Genomic DNA, 21,051 nt, shown 5'->3' with positions numbered 1-21,051 from the left:
TTTGTTATAAGCCTGGCGAGGCAGTTGTATTCTTTCCCCCTAGCATTTCTTTTGCTTCATGCTAAAAGGGTTCCCAGACTGCAGTTTCCTGTGTTACAGGAAGTGGAAGTCCTGTAGGTTTTCATAGTTTTGAACATTTGTTCCTCTGGATGATCTGGTTTTAGAACCCATAGTATCTGGGCAGATTTTTGTACCTGGTTCTCTCCATTGGGTTAGGCTCCCGTATCATGTGTATTTTTTTGAGTATTTTTTGGGGAGAGACTTTTCATAGATCTGTAGAAGAAAATAATAATGATTTCTAATGTTTCAAATTATAAAAATTAATGGTACCTTTCTATACAGGTAGTAGAACTGCAAAATAGATTATCTGAAGAATCGAAGAAAGCAGATAAATTAGATTTTGAATATAAGCGGCTAAAAGAAAAGGTTGACAGTCTTCAAAAAGAAAAGGATGTGAGTATATATATTAGGTATTTTGGTTTTGAGCAGTGCTGAGGTTAAGAAAATGATAGTTAGTTCATGTTTTGCCTACATTAATTTCTGCTTCTATTTATAAATTTGAAAATTTGAGATCTTTTTTTTTAATTATAAAAGATTTACATTTGTGTTTCAGAAATAGATCTAAAATAAAAGATTGCTATTCTAATTTCTTTTTAATATATTTAACTTTTCTACCACTGTTGCTTCTTTTCCTTTGTCTTTCTTGTGAATTTCTAGAAATTTATGTAGCTTTTCTGTTTTCTATATGAAGACACAATTCTTTTTGTTGTTCAGGATATTTTGAAGCTTTTTAAAATATTTTTACTTTGTCGTGATTTATGAATATACATGATTTATGAATATTTCAGCATATTTTGAAGCTTTTTAAAATACTTTTACTTTGTCATGACTTGTGCTGTTTGATCTTTTATGTTTCATGAAAAGAAAGTTATTTACATAATAAGGTACTCATTGTTAAAGATGGAGTAGGTGGTTTTGTTTCTTATGATTAACTGATAGGATCCTGCCTTGCACGTAGTAGATACTCAATATTGTCAAACGGGAAAAAAATCGTGTAATCGTTTCCTTCTGTGATCTTTCTGTAGAAGGTCAAAAGGTGTAACATGTCCATGTTCACCACTGTTTATCATTCTATTAGGTAAGGCAAAGACCACTGATGAGTAAACTCGTAAAGCTTGAAGCTAACTTTCCTCATTCTTAATGTCCCTCCAGAGGTTAAGAACAGAAAGGGATTCTCTGAAGGAAACCATCGAAGAGCTTCGTTGTGTTCAGGCTCAAGAAGGGCAACTCACAACTCAAGGTAGCAACATTTCAGTAGCCCAAGCAAGGTTACTTATTTCTGATAGTATCAGGAAAAATATTAGATTCATTTTAAGATGATTGCGCCAAAGACGAGAACTTGAATTTGGTAAAGAGGCCATGAGATTGATACAGATTTTGAACTGTTACCCAGATTTTATGACTGTAGTTACGGGACTGGATTTACTTGCCTACTTTTTAATTTTAATTAAATTTAAATGTTTGGGTTTTATTAAATCAAAAGCATAAACATTTGTTAAATCATCTCTGTTAATAATACACCTGAAAAGTTTTTAGTGACCTCTTTAGAAGTGTATCAGACTTTATACATCAGTGATTTTTCTTGGCTGAGATGTGAGGTGGGTATCAATTCACTAAGGGACTTAACATCCAAAGTAGAAACCTTCTCCTTCTCACAGGAAAGGAGCAGCACTTAGCTGAGGGTTTACCTTTTACCACTTGAGGGATGCAGGACCTGGTTGCTGACTTACAGAGCTTCACCCTCTGTTCACTCCCACTCCAGCTACCAACCCTTGGCTTTTCAGTTACCTGAGACTAGAATTTTTCTTTTCCTCTGACTACAGCCTCCTTTTCCCCTCCTCACTCCTTCTACCAAACCTGCTCATCTGCTCCATCCACCTTCAGCCCCCTCTGTAGTCTCTGCTGATCATCTACTGATCACCACCTTTTCCAGCTCACCCAGCCTGCATACCAGCCATTTCAACTGTGTTCTCATCACCACTCTTTCCTTATCCTCTTAACTTATTTCAAGCCCTAATTAGTTTTATTCTGTACTCCAGATTACCAAGGCCAGCTAAAAAAAATTATGTATCTTTCTGGTTTTTTCCTTTTCTTTTTTGTTTACTGAGGTATAATTGACATATAATATTATACTCTTAGTTTCACATGTACAATATGATTCGATATTTGTATGTATTGCAAAATGGTCACTATAGTAAGTCTACTTAGCTAACATCTGTCCCCATACATAGTTGAAAAACATTTTTTTCTTGTGATAACTTTTAAGATCTACTCTCTTAGTGACTTTCAAATATACAATACTGTATTATTATGTACACCATGCTATACATTACATCCACGTGACTTACTTATTTTATACCTGGAAGTTCGGACCTTTTGACCCCCTTCACCCATTTAGCCCACCCCCACACCCCAGCTCTCTTCTCCATAGCGGCTGCACCAATTTACGTTCTCATCAGCTGGGCGCAAGGGCTCCCTTTTCTCCACATACTCACCAACACTTGTTATTTCTGGTCTCTTTAATAATAGCTGTTCTAACAAGTGTGAGGTGATAGCTCATTGTGGTTTCGATTTGTATTTCCCTGGTGATTAGTGATATTGAGCCTTTTTCATGTACCTGTTGGCTATTTGTATGTCTTCTTTGGGAAAATGTCTATTCAGATCCTTTGCCCATTTTTAATTGGATTGTTTGGGTTTTTTTGCTATTGAGATATATGAGTTCTTTATATATTTTGGATATTAACCCCTGATCAGATAACTGACTTGCAAATATTTTCTTCCATTTGGTAAGTTGCCTTTTCATTTTTTTCATGGTTTCCTGTGCTGTGCAGAAGCTTTTTAGTTTGAGGTAGTTCCACTTGTTTATTTTTGCTTTTGAGAAAATTATACATCTTTCTTGACTGTCCTCACCAAAAGACAAATTATTTCTGATCATAATTGGATCCTTGTTGCTGCTTGGTAGTCCTTTCATGTATCTCTAGTCAATTCTACATGAGTTTTCCCAAAATTTTGAGACTCTAGCCTTGAACCTTAATGCTTTAATTCTTAGGTCCTGTATCATCAAGAAAAGGGAGGCCATCTTATGTAAGCTTTCACATGTTTCTTTATTACCTTTAAACCTTATTCATGTATATATCCTTTTTTCTTTTAATATTTATTTATTTGGTTGCACCAGGTCTTAGTGGCAGCAGGCAGGCTCCTTAGTTGTGGCATGCAAACTCTTAGTTGTGGCATGCATGTGGGATCTAGTTCCTTGGCCAGGGATCAAACCCGGGCCCCCTGCATTGGGAGCACAGAGTCTTAACCACTGTGCCACCAGGGGAGTCCCTCATGTATATATCCTTGAGCTAGCATTTTTGCTCTGAAAATTTACCCTATGAACTAAAACATCATTTATAATAGTGAAATTTAGAACGAACATAAAAGTTCAGCAGTACAGGAATGGCATTCTCATTCAACTGTATACTTTAGAGCCATTAAAAAGAATGAAGTATATCTTATATATGCCTGCCGTGGAGGGCTGTGTATGTTGTATCATTAAGTTGAAAAAGTAGGTGGCACCATTCATGATAAACATTCTTTTTTCAAAAATTTTTTTTAATTGAAGTATGGTTAATTTACAATGTTGTGTTAGTTTCTGGTGGACAGCAAAGTGATTCATTTATACATTTATGTACATTCTCTTTTGTATTCTTTTCCATTATGGTTTATTACAAGATATTGAATGTACTTCCCTGTGCTATACAGCAGGACCTTGTTATCTGTTTTATACACAGTAGCTTGCATCTGCCAATCCCAAACTCCTAATTTATCACCGCCCCCCACTCTCCCCTTTGTTAACCATAAGTTCGTTCTCTAAGTCTGTGAGTCTGTTTCTGTTTTGTAAATGTCATGATAAACACTCTTAGCAATCTAGGAATAGAAGGAAACTACTACAGCCTAGTAAAGGATGTCTCTGAAAACCCTACAGCTGACCTCATACTTAATGATGAAAGACTAAATGCTTTTCCCTAAGATCAGGAACAAGGCAAGGCTGTTCAGTCTTGCCACTTCTATTCAACATGGAGGTTCTAGCCAGTGCAGTCAGGCAAGAAAAAGAAATAAAGGGCATCCAGAAAGGAAAAGAGGATGTAAAAAATCATAGATCTGATAAATGAGTTCAGCAAGGTCTCAATATACAAGGTCAGTATACAAATACCAATTATATTTCTATGTAGTACTAGTATACAATCTGAAAATGAAATTATAATAGTATGATAAAGAATAAACTGCTTAGAGATAGGTTTAACAAAGAAATGCAAGATTTCTACACTGAAAACTATGAATCATTACTAAGATAAATTAAAGATCTAAATAAATGTAAAGACATTCCACATTCAGATGTTGGAAAAAGCACTGTAGTTAAGACTACAGTTCTCTTCATATTGGTCTAAAGATTCAATGCAATCCCAATCAAATTCTCAGCAGACTTTTTTGTAGAAATTGACAAGCTGATTCTACAATTTATATAAAAAAACGAAGGAGCCACTATATAACCAAAACAATAATCTTAAAAAATAAAAAGTTGGAGAACTTACACATTCTGATTTCAAAAGTTACTATAAAACTACTGTAATTGAACAGCATGAAACTCACATATGGAAAGACATAGAGATCAGTGTAGTATATACCACATTAATAGAATGAAGGGGAAAAAAACCACATGATCATCTCAACTGATGCAGAAAAGGCAACTGACAAAATCCAACACCCTTTCATCATAAAAAACTCAATAAACTAGGAGGAGAACTAGAAAGGAAACTTCTACAACTTGATAAAGGCCATATGAAAAACCCACAGCTAACTTCATACACAGTGGTGAAAGACCGAAAGCTTTTCCTCTAAGATAAGACAATGATGCCTGCAACCAGCACTTCTATACTTCTGTTCAATGTAGTATAGGATCTTCTAGCCAGAGCAATTAGACAAAGAAAAAAATATCTAAATTGGAAAGGAAGTACTAAAATCATCTCTGTTTGCAGATGACGTGATCTTATATGTTGAAACCCTTTAAAAATTACACACACACACACACAAACTCTGAGAACTAATAAAATGAATTCAGCAAATTTACAGGATATAAAATCAACCCACAAAAATGAGTTACGTTTCTATACGCTAACAATGAACAATATGAAAAGTAAATTAAGAAAACAATTGAATTTACAATAGGATTAAAAAGAATAAAATACTTGGGAATAAATCTAACCAGGGAGACACTTGTACCTTGAAAACTACAAAGCACTGCTGAAAGAAATTAAAGAAAACCTAAATGGGAAGATATCGCATGTTCATTTAAGGCTTAATATTGTTAAGATGACAGTACTACCAAAAACAATCTACAGGCGGCTTCCCTGGTGGCACAGTGGTTAAGAATCCGCCTGCCAATGCAGGGGACACGGGTTCGAGCCCTGGTCTGGGAAGATCCCATGTTCCGCGGAGCAAGTAAGCCCGTGAGCCACAACTACTGAGCCCACGCTCTAGAGCCTGTGAGCCACAACTACTGAAGCCTGTGCGTCTAGAGCCCATACTCTGCAACAAGAAAAGCTACCGAAATGAGAAGCCCGCGCACCGCAACCAAGAGTAGCCCCCGCTCACTGCAACTAGAGAAAGCCTGAGCACGGCAATGAAGACCCAACGCAGCCAAAAATAAATAACATAAATAAATTTATATTAAAAAAACCCTACAGATTCAGTGCAGTCCTTATCAAAATACCAACAGCATTTTTTGCAGAAATAGAAAAACCCAGACTAAAATTTATATGGAATCTCAAGGGATCCCGAATAGCCAAAACAATCTTGAAAAAGAAAAAAAAAATAGCTTGAGCACTCATACTTCCTGATTTCAAAACTTAGTATAAAGTTAGAGTAATCGAAACAGTATGTGTAGGTATAAGGACAGATATATAGACCAATGGAGTAGAATAGAGAGCCTAGAAATAAACCCTCACATAAGCAATAAATTGATTTTCAACGAGTGTCAAGACCACTTAGTGGGGGAAAGGAAAGTCTTTCAAACAGATTGTGCTGGGAAAGCTGTGTGTCCACATCCAAAAGCATGAAGTTGGACCCTTACACCATATACAAAAAAGGAACTCAAAATGGATTAGAGACCTAAATGTAAGAGCTAAAGCTATAAAATTTTTAAAAAACATAGAGGAAAATCATCATGATGTTGGATTTGGCAGTGATTCCTTGGAATTGATACCAAAAGCACAGGCAACAAAAATAATGGGTAAATTGGACTTCAACAAAATTAAAAACTTTTGTGTTTCAAAGAACACTTATCAACATAGTGAAAAGGCAACCCACAAGATGGGAGAAAATATCTGCAAATCATTTATCTGATAGATGATTGATGTCAAGAGTGTATAAAGAACTTCTACAATTCAACAACAAAAAGAAACTGCAAAAGTCCTTTGCAGTTCACAGACAATCAAAGGACTTGAATAGACATTTCTCCAAAGAAGATATACAAATGTCCAGTAAGCACATGAAACAGTGCTCAACATCATTAGTCATTAGAGAAATGCAAAGCAAAACCACAGTGAGATACCACTTCACACCCATTAGGATGGCTACTATCAAAAAAGAAGAAAGAAAGGAAAGTGACAAGTGTTGGTGAGGGTGTGGAGAAGTCGGAGCCCTCCTGCCTTGCTGGTGGGAACGTAAAATGGGTCAGCCACTGTGGAAGAGTTTGGTGGTTCTTTAAAAAGTTACCATATGATCCAGAAATTCCATTCCTAAGTGTATATACAAAAGAATCAAAGCAAGGACTCAACCACATCCTGGTATACCAATGTTCATAGCAGCATTATTCACAATAGCCAAAAGGTGGGAACAACCCATGTGTCCATAGACAGATACATGGATAAAGAAAATGTGATATATGTATGTATAATGGGATATTATTTGGCCATATAAAGAGATGAAGTTGTGATAAATGGTGCAACATAGATGGATATTGAAAACATTATGTTAGGTGAAGTGAGCCAGGCACAAAAGGACAAATATTGGTGTGAGGCGTCTAGAATGGGCAAGTTCATTTAGACAGACAGAAATTGGAATTAAAGTTACGAGGAGCTGAGGGAGAAAGTAATGGGGAGTTACTGCTTAATGGTTCCAGAATTTACGTTTTGAGTGATGAAAGAGTTTGGGAATAGATAGTAGTGATGGTTCCACAACATAGTGCCTTAGCGCCAACATGGGACTTAGTGCCACTCAGTTGTACCCTTAAAAAGTGTTAAAATGATATAATAATAATGTTGTAAGGCAATCATGTAAGGCAAGTGTGACATGGTTTTTTACTTGAATTAAAGATTTTAGCTGTTAAAATTAATGCTCAAAGTAGGAGTTCATATAGGAACTAAAGGAGGTAGCTGTGCCCTCTCTTAACCTTGCACCCATGATTGTTTGTTTACAGGGTTAATGCCTCTGGGAAGTCAGGAATCTTCAGATAGTCTGGCAGCAGAGATCGTCACACCTGAAATCAGGTAAGGAGATGGTGAAGGTCACAGCCACACTGCACAATATTCTTGGAGAAAACGTACTACTCTGTAGTATAGAGGACCAGTTCCTTTTCTTTATTGCTAACACTTTCAACGCGAACTCGAGGTTAGATGTCCATGATTTAGGATGTTAGGGGCTTTCTTCAGCTGTCCCCACAGAGACTTGATTTCTCTCTTTGGGAGGACAGTGTCTCACATATACTCAGTAAACTAATATATCTGTGCTTGGGCATCCTCAGCAGACATTTAGCAGTGAAACCACGTGGCCCAAAGACAAAGGTTATGCTTAGCCATCAGCCTGCAAAATAATTAGTCCTGGGCTTCCCTGGTGGTGCAGTGGTTGAGAGTCCGCCTGCCGATGCAGGGGACACGGGTTCGTGCCCTGGTCTGGGAGGATCCCACATGCCGTGGAGCGGCTGGGCCCGTGAGCCATGGCCGCTGAGCCTGCGCATCCGAAGCCACAACAGTGAGAGGCCCGCATACAGAAAAAAAAAAAAATTAGTCTCTAAGATTTATTACTCAAGTACAGGGAATGGTCTGGGAAAGACAGAATGTACAGACAGGAGGAAGCATCTCCTCATCTCTACTGCTCTTCCCTCAGTAGTACCTTACATTTGTATTTAGTCATAGCATTTTAAATATTCCATTTATTTCAATATATGCCTGGCTTTATGTTTAAGAATGAAAAATTGATAGGGAGGCACCAGCTGTCCATCAGAAGGTGAATGAATAATCCTGAATATTGCTTTTACCTTTTTCGGGCTAATTTGCCCCCTTTTTGAATTGACACTAGCCTTGATCCTTCATAACATCGTTGGAGGTATTAACTAAAATAATGGTTGTGTGAAAGTTTTATAAACTGTGAAAGTCGCAATAGGCATTGAAATACTTATTGAATAAATGAAGACAAAGGTTTTTGTTGTTGGCATTTGTTTAAGAAGGACAGACAAAAGGTGTATAATGGAACACCAATTCTGGAAGCATCTTGTATACCTTTTACTTTTCTGCCATCTGACATGGTACTTTATTATTGGACCAATAAAGTTTGTTGAATGAATAAATACACTTATTTTTATGAATATTTATAAATAAATGGTTATGTCCAAAAAACAAATTTTAAGGAAGCTTATAGGTAATGCAGTTAGATTTTTAAGTTCTGAGACAAAAGAACAATGATAAAAATTCAACAAATAAAATGGTTTTTATTGAGTATTACTCAATACAAATTAAAATATTCTCTGTGGGGCTTCCCTGGTGGTGCAGTGGTTGAGAGTCCGCCTGCCGATGCAGGGGACACGGGTTCGTGCCCCGGTCCGGGAAGATCCCACATGCCGTGGAGCGGCTGGGCCCATGAGCCATGGCCACTGAGCCTGCGCATCCGGAGCCTGTGCTCCTCAACGGGAGAGGCCACAACAATGAGAGGCCCGCGTACCGCAAAAAAAAAAAAAAAAGAAAAAAAAAAAAAAAGAAAATGAAATAGTACAAAGGATGAAATTTCTCAATGTATATCATAGACAGTGGGTCAGTATTCTTGATGCATAATGAAATTTGCTCTTCCAGTTTGCAAAAATCTGTTAAAAGTGATGATTTTCACTGATGTTAAGGGTGTGGAGAAATTGGAAACCTCATAAACTAGGAGTAAAAGATTAAAGTGATACAATCTTTTTCAAGTGAGATATAATTGACATATAACTGTGTAACAACTTTAGGTATACAACATAATGATTTGCTATGTGTGTATGTTGTGAAATGATTACCGTATTAAGTCTAGTTAATATACATCACCACACATAATTACCAAAAAATTTTTTTTCTTGTGGTTGTACAACTTTTCTTTTGAGCAGTTTGGCAGAATGTGTATGTTGTCTAAAAAATGTGCCTATCTTTTGACAGAAAAATTACTTGTCTGAGAATTAATTCTGAGGAAATACCCAAGGATATACACAAAAGGATATTTATAAAGCTAATCATTAATAACATGTTGAAGTTCAAAATTGGTAATAATCTAAATGCCCAATAATTGGGCATGAATTAAATAATGATCGTCTATATACTTTAACATGTCATTTAAAATATTAAAGTATAAAATTTAATGCTATGAAAAGATGGTGAAAAGTTAAGTGTAAATAGCAGATACCAGTGTAACAGGTACTGTGAGATTCATTTTTACAAGTGTTTGCATGTTTGTACGTATGCATAAAGTTAGAAGGCTGTATTTCAACAGTAATTATTTTGCACTGCAGGGTTATGGAGGGTTTGTATTTTCTTCTCATTTATCTTTTTTTCACCCTACAATGAGCTTGTGTTACTTTGTAATTGACAAATATGATGAAGTCATTTTTTTCAATTTACAAAATATATCAAGTTCTGTGTAACTGCTTGAGTTGGGTTACAGATTTGACTCTCATCTTTTCAATAGAAAAAGTTAAAGTACTTTATAAGGTTTAAAGTGTTTACAAAATAAGAGCAGAATTTTTTTGTGTGTTTGATATTTCGCTTTTGTTTTTTCTTTTTCCATGAGAAGCACAGTTTTTCATAGCATCTGGTATGGATAGTAATATCTTCTTCATGCGGCCCTCTAGAGATGACCCTCTCTAACATAAAGGACGAATTCTATCTTCAAGACGTATATCTTCAATGATATCGTCATGTGAATTAATGTTCAATTATATCATCCCTGCAGTATTCACAGTGGCAATTTTTGTGTGGCTGTTGCTTTTAGCAATCCTCAGTGTAAGCATTTGGCATCACGCAAAGAGCCCAAAACAATGCAGTCCAGTAACCTGGCTCTGATAATCTGTCTTGTTACAAGACTACAGATTTACCGTATCTACAGGAATGGATGGACTGCATGTCTTGAAGGCATTCTTCATGGAATGTTACATCTTGCCACCAAATTATTGGTAATGTAAGAGCATAGCATTAGAGGTGATGTTTTGTTGACGAGAACCAAAGAACAAATACCATAGGTGCATTCACAGCTTAAGTGCTTAAATCATTCACAGCTTAAATGCTTAAATCAGAAAGGAAATAGGATTTTGAAACCTCATTCATTACAAGTCATGCTGTATGGGGATTCTGTTATCTTCAGATTGTCCATTCTAAAAAGAAAGTGCTTAAGACCTGAAATGTAATGTCTCAGCCAGTTACAACAGGAGCTAAATTTTTTCCAGGTACTTTGTTTTTCATTTCTGTTCTATGTATTAAATCTATAACAGTGCATAGCTGGATTTTGATAACTACGTTAATCTGTTTTTCTTCTGCTCTCAGGGAGAAACTTATTCGTCTTCAGCATGAGAATAAGATGTTAAAAATTAACCAAGAGGGTTCAGACAATGAAAAAATCGCCTTATTGCAGAGCCTTCTAGATGATGCCAGCCTGCGCAAGAATGAACTGGAGACAGAGAACAGGTAGGAGGCACGTGGCAGCAGCTTAGACACCGGTTTTCTCTGTTTACCTTGATTTTGATTCCCTTAAACAAAGGTTTGAGTTGTGGTTTGAAAAGTGAAGGTGTGTTATTCCATTTCATTTCAAGAGTGCTTTTTTCCACTTACGGGCAAATTTGCCCAAAAGTATAGTCTCTCTGTAATAGCATTCCTGTCTTTAGCTCTTCTCTTCTGGCAAAATGATACCAAAGTCCTACCATTTTCCCTTTTTAATCACTAATTAAAACTAGAGGATTAAAAAAAGTCACGATTTATTCACAGTCTTTCGAGACAATTTTACTTCATAGTCATGCTTATATTAGTAGAGTTTACCCTGTTTTTACAAGCTAGTGTTTCAAAGAATTGACTGGTATGAGGAAAACAGTAGGATCCATCATGATTCAATTGATAGGGCTTTTTTTTTTTAATCTGTTATTTCTTGTGACTCTGATAGGAAGTCATCCATTTTATGAACAATTCAATTATTTTGAGAATTTAGAATCTGCAAATTTAACAAAACATCACTTTTCTGCTTGTAAGTTTTAAGAGTATTGCAGTAGGCAGTTTGTCCAAACTACTTTTAAACCAGTAGCTTGCGCTGGCAAGGGCTACTTTTATGTTTTATTGTGACAATCCTCTCATTCTTTTCCTTTTGGGAAATGTTTCTTAAATACCAGACATATGATGTCTTTTCTTTTTCTTAGAGCTGTGATATTCTGTCATTTGTGAGGGATTTGACAATTTTATAAATAGTTTCACAGTTTATGTGATATTACAGATTCTTTGCTTATTGTGCCTGATTGATTTGGCATTTCCTAGGTGTGAGTCAGTCTTGAGAGTCAAAATTGTTACGATAGTTTTACATGTCCTACCCTTCTTCCTGTAACTTTAATTTTTAAAGCTGCTGAGGGAGAATCAGCACACTGTAAATACCAGGGTGATTATTAGAGCATAATTAAGCATAAATGTAAGGAGACATTTTTATATCATTTCTTAGGAGCATAGATAACGAATACTTTTTAAAAATACTTAGAAAAAGTGGAAAAAGAGAAGGAGGAGGAATGGGAATTGTAGAAAACAGCAGGCAGTCATGCAGAGCCCATGGTGAGGGCACCTTGAGTTACCCCCTTCATCCTTGGCCTCCACTGTCTTTTAGCATCTTAGTGGGGAGAGCCTTCTCCCAACACTAATTTCTTATCAGTGAATCAACACCTACAACGTTTTCTGTAACACTTCGCCTTGTTTGTCACAGACCTTACAGCTATTACTCTTTCTCCTTCAAAATAGAACAGCTAGCTGTCATTCGTAGAGGACTCGTGCATGTAGATGACTGGTTACCTCCTAAATCCCTGTTATTCACAGCTGTGTTTGTTTATTAAATTACAACACTGATGATAACTTACCTTTAGATTATAGCCATCTGTGGGTATTATGATCTGTAACAGTAATCCTAGTAATACGAGCAGCTAACATTTATTAAACTGCTGTTCCAAACATGTTCCAGCGTTGTTCCAAACATTGTGCTAAGTGTTTTAAACATGTGGTCTTAACTTTATTAAAGTTTTACACATGTAGGAATTTGGGCTGAGACCCAGGCTGCCAGACTCCAAAGCCTCTACTTAACCTCTTTCTTGCCAGTTTATCTTTTGCCACATTTATAAAACGTTTTTTTTCCCTGTCTTCTCCTCACAGGATGCTGTACTGTTAAGTGAGTTATCATAAGTTTGTTCTTACTGAGTTTAGTAAGTGTTTACATTACCTGGTCTGTACCTTAACCTCTTACTCTTTGACAGCACTGGGTTAGCACCAAGAAAGCAGAGTTTCAGTTCTACTTAGTCTCATAACTGTACGACCTTAAATACTATTTGCTCACCACCATATGATGTCACCTTAGAAGGAGAGGTTTGTAGTAAACCTCCAAAGTCCTTTCCAGTTAGTTTTCCCAACAAATTGGTATTTGTTAAAATCTGTAACACCTGTTGACCCTCAAGCAATGTAAGGAGAGGCATGAAGGGTCGAGAGTGGAGCCGTACTGGAACGGCTTGGGGAGCTCTCTGGAAGCACGTGTGATCTCCTTCCCTTCCCTCTCAGAGTAGGTTGTGATCTCAAGCTCACCCTCTCCCTACACCCCCTTGACAACTATATGTAATTAGACTTGGATTAAAATGTTGATTAACTAAACCCTTGAAGGGGGAGAAAGAAAGTAGAGGCATTTATAGAGTACCTGCTATGTGCACACCCTTTATATATTATCTTACTTAGTTTTCTAAACAACCCCATGAGGTCAGCATTATAATCCTCATTTATTTTGTAGTTGAAATTTTTTCGTATATATTTAGATATATTTTTATAGGTTCATACATGTGTGTGTACATGTATGCTCCATGCTTTAATCGATATGTTAGACTATGTTTTATGACATTTATGATGGCCTCCACCTAGTAACAATATTTTTTGACTGATTAATTTCAAAAATGTCTAAGATGGATAGTTGAAATAGCCTTATAGTTTGATATATTTTTCATATTGCTTCCTGAGAAGATTAAACAAAGTTACAGTCAGCAACGTACTTATGTACCTCTGTTCCATATTGAATATGAGTTTTCAGATAATTCTTTCACTGAGTGAAAAAACAGATTCCTTTGTGTGAAAAACATCAGTTATTATTATAGATTTATTGCCTTTTTACCATGATTCTCACTAAATTATAGAACCTAGAGGTTTACAGTAAGAATTTCTTGTCACTTGTTGAGTAAAAAAAAATTTCTTACTGAACTTCTTGGCTATTTGGATTCTAAATATTCATTGCCCTGTTTTGTCCTTAATTGGGAGCAATCTGGCTTTTACTCAAGTACTCACTAGCCAGTCCAGTGGGAGCAGTTAGGACTTTATCTCTCCTCGCCTCTTTACTGTTTTCATTGTGGATCGTTTCCCCTTCCGCAGACTTGTTCTCAGTTTCAGGAACAGCCCTCGCTTGTGTCTCTCCCAGTCCTTGGATTGCTGTCCAGGGCGAGGCTCCTCTTTCATCCCTTTGCTTGGTGGTCTGCCGTGGCCCCTCTTGTTCCTCCTCCGAGCTGGTTCACGTTCTTTCTAGCCACTGTTACTCATGCTCGTGGCTTCAGTCATTGCCGAATGGCTCTTGGGTCTGGAGGGTCGGCTTAGCCCTCCCGCTGGGCTTCAGGTGCAGGTGTCCAGCTGTTCGACAGGCATCTCTCATCACTTCGTTTTCGACAAAGACCAAATGAAGTCCTTTGTGCTCCTTTCTCAGCCTGCTCCTCCTGTATTCCCTTTCTCAGTAAATGGTCCTTGGTAGCTCAGACCGGACTCCTAAGTTACTTTTTGCTCCTTGTATTCCTTTGCATTTTCCGTGCACCCCGCCTCTGCCCCCTTCTGTTTTAGGGGGAGGCGTGATCGCTGTGCCGGCCCCGGTGGGGCTTCCCAGATGGTCTCCTCCACTTTCACACCAGCGTGATCTTTCTGAAACACTGTCTGATCCTTCCACATCGTCCAAGACCTACTGGTCCCCTGAATGTTGCATCCTAATGATCTAGAGAATTTATGGGGATTGAGCTCCAGAATCAGCATTTTTAAAGGCTGGCTGGGCTATTCCCATCCCAACAAAATGTTAGGCCCGATTATAGGATAAATAAAAATACATTTGCATTTCTCAGAGGGGTGTCCCAGCCTCTCCTTTTCTCCTCTGGTTTCATCTCCAGCCTTCCTTCGCCTCATAACTTGGTCTTCAGCCATACAGTTCCTGAACTCTTCGTACCCGCTCCCTTTCTGTGTGCTTCGGACATGCTGAATTCTCGGTCTTGAATCCCCTTTCCACCCTTAACCACATAAGCGTTTTATTTACTGTCTGGTCTCCATTCAAGTGAAGCCCAACTCCTCCACGCGGTTAGGTGCAGTCCTAGCTTCTCTGAGCAGCCGTCACTCCTGTGTGTACCTCTGTGTGCCGTGTTGAAGTATTTAGCTCATATTTTATTTCTTTACATTTTGTCTCCCCACTAAATTCGAGTGCAAGGGTCTGCTAGCACTATGCTGAGTGTGGTGCCTGACACTCAGTTTGAACAAACCTATAGTGAAGTGAATTTCAGATAAATATATGTGTATAAATATACCAGCTCAACAAAATGTGTCCACCAAAACACTGCATTGGATATCATTATAGACATTTTAAGCAATACAAAAAACAACCAGAAAAGTGAGCTACTACGACTATAACATGAGACTTTGTTTTTCTCATTATACTGTTTCTCGAACCAATGTGAAAACCTAAGGCAGAAGGCATAAGTTTAGTCAGAACTTGGAAAATTAATGTACCTTTGATTTCTAGGCTGGTGAATCAAAGACTTCTAGAAGTACAGTCACAAGTCGAAGAATTGCAAAAATCTTTACAGGATCAAGGCTCAAAGGCAGAAGATGTAAGTCTTAATATGTACCAGTGATGGTCCAACAGTTTCATAATGTTAAGAAAAGCTATAACTTTTATTTGATCGTCTATATCAAAATAATTGTAATTATAGTGGTTATAGAAAAGAAACAGTGTTTTCCTTTTACTAACATTCCTTATAAAAAGGACCAGACAGTACTTTATTGTCTCTTTCAGATTCATCCTGCTGGGAATTAGAAGTTCACTTGTAGTTATCAGCTGAAGAATTAATTGGGGTTTTATGTTTTACATGTGCTCACCTCAGTATTCAGAGTATAGGTTTTTCCCTCTGGTCAAAAAAAAAAAAATGCTGATAGAAACTTAGCATGTTCAAGTAGCAATGTTTGTTGTAAATTGATTTTAAGAAAATAATGCCGGGCTTCCCTGGTGGCGCAGTGGTTGAGAGTCCGCCTGCCAATGCAGGGGACACAGGTTCGTGCCCCAGTCCGGGAAGATCCCACATGCCGCGGAGCGGCTGGGCCTGTGAGCCATGGCCACTGAGCCTGCGCATTCGGAGCCTGTGCTCTGCAACGGGAGAGGCCACAACAGTGAGAGGCCCGCGTACTGCAAAAAAAAAAGAAAATAATGCCATTTCTAAAATGCTACCATCTCTAGGTTTATGAATCCCGCTTTCTCCCCCTGCCCCTCCCGCCACACAGATACACACACTCACACGCACATTGTCACACACACACACTCCCCTGCCCCCGCTTGTGCGCACGCTCTCTCTCTCTCTCTCTCTCAAATATAAGCTCACTGCCCTATTTTAATATTCCCTTAGCACTCTGCCTCTCTGCCCTAGCCCTGCCTGCTTGGCGGGCGCTCACCTAGAAAAGAGTAAGTGTGCCGAGGCGGGAACAGGGTCCTCCCCACCTCGCCATGCTCACCGCCCCACACAGTGAGCTGGGGCAGCTCATAGTAGTCAGGCTCTGATGCAGGCGTAAATCAATCATGTTTTGCAAATCCCTTACATTTAATGAGCTGTATACACTAGAGCTGCTCCTGTAAAAGGGCTCAAAACCAGTGTGAAGAGGGGATAACAACTGAAGTTTAATCTTTGCTTCAGTCAGTTGATAACTTTTTTCCTTTTGCCAGAGTAACTCTGGCTTTTGAGTATAAACCTATTTGGTTGTTTTCATTGTTAGAGTCATTTGGGGCACTCAGCGTCAAAACTGTAGACACATCTAGTTCTGTCCAGCCTTAGTAACGTAAGAGGGTGTAAAAACAAAACAGCATATTACTTAAAACCTGAGAGTGTGAGGTATAAAAAGCTCACTGGTGACCTAATTTTATGAGTTTCTTATGCACCCATCTGGCTTATGTTGGCAGCGTGCTCTCTGAGATGATGGGCTGTAATTTATCCTCTGATGTGGTGGTAGTTCTTCTTAGATCTCCACATTGATTCCCAGTTCCTAAAATTCTCACCAACATTTAAACCACATCATCCCCTTATTAAAATGGAACTAGTTTGAAATACCATGGTTTACTTTCAAGCATGCCTTTATCCAGAATGCTAAATCACAAGCAAAACCACCATTCGTGTATGAAAATACTAGTAAAACTAAGAGGGTCTTAGCAGTGAACCAAAGCGGGTAACATTTCTTAGTTCAGTGAAATCACTAGGTCCCTTAAACTGAGGTAAATGTAGACTTCGTTTTGGTCTCGAAAACTTTGAGGAGACTTTCTGTTGGTTTGTTATGGTAGAGAGGGGAAGGGTGTGCAGATCCTAGGAAGTAAAAATGGCGAAACATCAGTATCCACTCAACCTTAGTGTTAGACTCTAATAACCATTATACTTGCTGTTCTTATACTTAAGCATACAGAAAGGTATTTATTCTGTAAAACATTTTTTTACATAACCTGATTAGATATCACTGTGGCTATGAAATCTAATTAAATATGCTGTGTGTCATTGCTTTAAGAGGCCATATTTCAGAAATGAGTTCCCAGGCCTAAAAGTGCTATTTGCATAAATTAGTCAATTTATTTGACTGCTCAGATGCTGAGATGTGTTGCTCTAAATTCTTGAAAATTCTCTCAGAGCTGTTTTCTCTGTAAAGATTCAGATAGAAACTTGCCTCATTCTGAAGGCGGGCTCAGCATAATGTGGAGAAAAGTGTGATCCCCGACGTGTGGTTCTTCCCACGGCAGGTGTTCAATGTTGTTGTCTCCTCTCTTTTCACCCAACCTACAGTGTTGCTTCTCAGGAATATGTAATGCACAGAGCAGCCTGCCAAATGGAATTGATCCTCTCTAAAGAACAACGTAATTTCTGCCCATTTCTGTTATTAAAAGCACAGTCCTTTCATGTGACCTTAAGTCAGAGTAGCGTGATTTGCACATTTTTATTATTATTTTTATGTCATTTATTTTTAGCATGGAAGCAGAAAAGCATTGTTATATCCAGGCATATGGATAATTTGAGCTAGCCACAGTGTATAAAACTCCAGAGAACAAGACAGGATGAGGAGACCATAGAAGAAAGAAAAATGTACATTTTTGAAAAAAAAAGCGTGTCTTTTACTTCTGTTCATGAATTACTAAATCGTTCCTTCTATTGGCTGCTGTGTTTGCTTCATACTAATATGTCCTCTCTGTCTCTTGGCATGGTTTCTGCTCAAGGCTATTGTAAGTATGGCTTCCTATTCATTTCTATATATTGAAGAGTTTTTATACATTATCTGCCATCATAGTTGATGTGGTTGAAATTTTAAATTAACAGGAGTTTTATGCAAAAGGAATATACCAATATTACTTATAGGTTTATGCCCTTTACAATTAAGCTACTTAAAGGATATCAAAAACCTAACCGGTCAGGCTAAAAGGAACTCTGCTCCTTTTTTTCCCCATCCCGCTCCTACCCCCATTGTTATAACTAGTTTGTTTTTATCAAGTATTTTGAAGCTAGCTTGCTGTCACAGTCTGGCCTCCTGATGCCACATTTTATGAGTAACAGTCTTCCACTGGAGAGGCTTCACTGGAGGTGAAGACTGTGCATAGACTCCGGGGTCTGGCAGGCCTGGGTTTTAATTTGGGATCTGCCTCTGGAAAGCCCCTGAATGTCTCCCCAGCCTCACCTCCCTCAGCCATGAGATGGGGCTGGTATCACTCACGGTTGTGAGGTTGACATGAGACAGTGCACATGATAAACTTGAGTGAGTGCCTGGCATATTAACTGCTCATTACATAATCATTTTATTATATATTATCTCAGATTTAAAAATTAATTTTGCTTAGAGCCTAATCAAGACAGAAATGCACAATTAAAGCTAAGGTGTTTTTTAAAGTATTTTCATTTTACCCTCTGTACTGGAGAAGGAATGAGCAGTAATCAGAATTCAACAGGGTTGAGACTTCCCTGGTGGCACAGTGGTTGAGAGTCCACCTGCCAATGCAGGGGACACGGGTTCAAGCCCTGGTCCGGGAAGATCCCACAGGCCGCGGAGCAACTAAGCCCGTGCGCCACAGCTACTGAGCCTGCGCTCTAGAGCCCACGAGCCACAGCTACTGAAGCCTACACACCTAGAGCCCATGCTCCGCAACAAGAGAAACCACCGCGGTGAGAAGCCCGCATGCAGCAACGAAGACCCAATGCAGCCAAAAATAAATAAATAAATTTATTAAAAAATAAAAAGTCAACAGGGTTATCATCTTTCTCTATGTTTGGGGGAAGCAGTGGTAGAGGACATTGTGGTCCACTAACCTAGCTGTAGTTGACATACTCAGCAAAAAAGTGCATTTGAATATTCCAGAGCTGTGTCAGAATGGGCTCGAATAAGCGATGACAGTAATCACTATCAAGTCAGGGGACTGAAAATGGAAGAGCCCGGTGTGACGGGTATGTTCCCCTCCGTGCTGCTCTTGACTGATGGGACAGTTTGTTTCCTAAGTCTGTATTATTTGGGTTTGGCTGAATTAATTATGTAACTATTTATCTCAACGTGAACTGTTTCACAGAATTCATTAGTAATGTGTACCCTACAAGCGTTGAGTTTAATTATGAAACCTGGTGGTCCTGTATGGAATGCCGTTATTCTTTGTTTATTTTAGGTCAGTTCTGATCTCCTGCTTCTCAGGAGACTCTTTTTTTAAATACCCAGTCAAAGCTGCATTCTCCAGCATATTAAATGCTGTGCATATCCCATCTTTCACGTTCCTATCCTGTCACAAAAACTATTTGCAACCTGTGCATATCAGAAACTTCTGATTAATTCAGTAAGTGTTTACGGAAGTTGATCCCATGATGCAAGGAAAATATAGCAGATAAAAAGTGTCTTAGGGACTGTCTATTATTATTAGAGTTCTACTTGCCTATTGCATCCAGGAATATTAGGTCTGTACATAAGTGGCTTTTTTATTCATTTCCCTGACTATAAATAGAGAATTCAGACATACAGTTTATGGGTATTTTATACTGATCGTTTTTATCACTTATAGGCTGCTGTCTCCCTTATCAAAGAGAAATAAACTTGGGTACATTGTGTATTTTCAGCTCTTTGACCAGAGAACTTACTGAGGGCTCACTCAGTTATTTACTACTGTATTCTTAATTTTTTAAAATTAGCTTATTAGTTAAAATGTTAAGTAATAAACTATTTTTTTATTTTCCATTTTCAGTCAGTTCTTCTAAAAAAGAAGCTTGAAGAACATCTGTAAGTATAAAAGCTATTGAGGCTCATTGTTACATTGTCCAGTGAAACATCAGTGTTTTGTGTTGGTGGTTACAGAGTATCTAGGCAGTGGCATGGGTGGCCCTGAAGGTATAGAAGATTATAGGAGACATTAATAGTATCTAAAGGGTCATCTTCACCCCAGGTCCTCAAATCAAAACAATTACTGTGTTAGAACTGTTTTCTCAAGTGAGATTCCAGGGTTTTATGTCTTCACGATAGTATTTAATGATCCCAGTTAGGAGTGTGGGACCCTCTGGATCAGCAGTCAGAAATGTTTTCTATAAGGAACAGAGAGTAGTTGCTTTAGGCTTTGCAGACAGTGGTCTGTGTCACAACCACTTAGCTCTGAGGTTCGAGAGTGGCCACAGGCAGTATGTAAACCAGAGCTGTGACTGTCCCAACCAAGCTTTCTATGCAGGAACGGGCCGCGGGCTGAATTTTCCAGCTCTAGAGTCTGGCCAGCTGAAGCTTCCTTTTTATGTAAATGTTTTAAAGTATTATTAAGCTTATCAGTAGCAGCTTTTCAAACATTTCCTTGAATTACAAACATACCTGAACATGACTTTTTGATCTAAAAGATTAAATTTTTAAATATTACAGTTGTTTTCTCATGAAGAAGAAACCTTCTTCCATATCCGAGGTTGACAATGTTAGGAGTGTTTTGTAATTTTTCTTGCACCCAGTAACTGCTGTAACCCTTCCTATCACTTTCTGGCAAAACTCTGTCCTTGCAGACATTGAGTGTGGGTGCCCATGGATTGCCAGCCTGCTGGAGCGTTACAGGGTTAGACTGTGGTAAACAGACATCCTGGGTACCATAGTGGCCATTGGGAAGAATTCTGTAGTCTGGCAGTTTGCTGCGTGCTATCCTAATTTCTTTCTTTCTCTTTCCTCCTTCCTTCCTTCCTTT

At 38.3% G+C, this 21,051-nt stretch overlaps 1 protein-coding gene across 6 annotated transcripts in view; it reads left to right on the top strand.

The window, feature by feature from the left end:
- HOOK3 (hook microtubule tethering protein 3) overlaps positions 1-21,051 on the top strand; it is a 139,909-nt gene that overhangs the window by 62,194 nt on the left and 56,664 nt on the right. For all 6 annotated transcript variants that reach the window (XR_007474572.1, XR_007474571.1, XR_007474573.1 and 3 more), the window contains exons 12-17: positions 343-453; positions 1,213-1,300; positions 7,523-7,592; positions 10,878-11,018; positions 15,373-15,460; positions 20,086-20,120. Coding sequence is in view for 2 of the 6 variants with exons in the window: in XM_049704190.1 (XP_049560147.1) it covers positions 343-453; positions 1,213-1,300; positions 7,523-7,592; positions 10,878-11,018; positions 15,373-15,460; positions 20,086-20,120 (533 nt within the window). In the remaining 4 variants the exon portion in view is untranslated. The remainder of the gene's footprint in view (positions 1-342; positions 454-1,212; positions 1,301-7,522; positions 7,593-10,877; positions 11,019-15,372; positions 15,461-20,085; positions 20,121-21,051) is intronic.

The sequence above is a fragment of the Orcinus orca genome, chromosome 21, assembly GCF_937001465.1.
Source record: "Orcinus orca chromosome 21, mOrcOrc1.1, whole genome shotgun sequence".
NCBI classification, from domain to species: domain Eukaryota; kingdom Metazoa; phylum Chordata; class Mammalia; order Artiodactyla; family Delphinidae; genus Orcinus; species Orcinus orca.
This window is presented reverse-complemented; position numbering and strand designations above follow the sequence as displayed.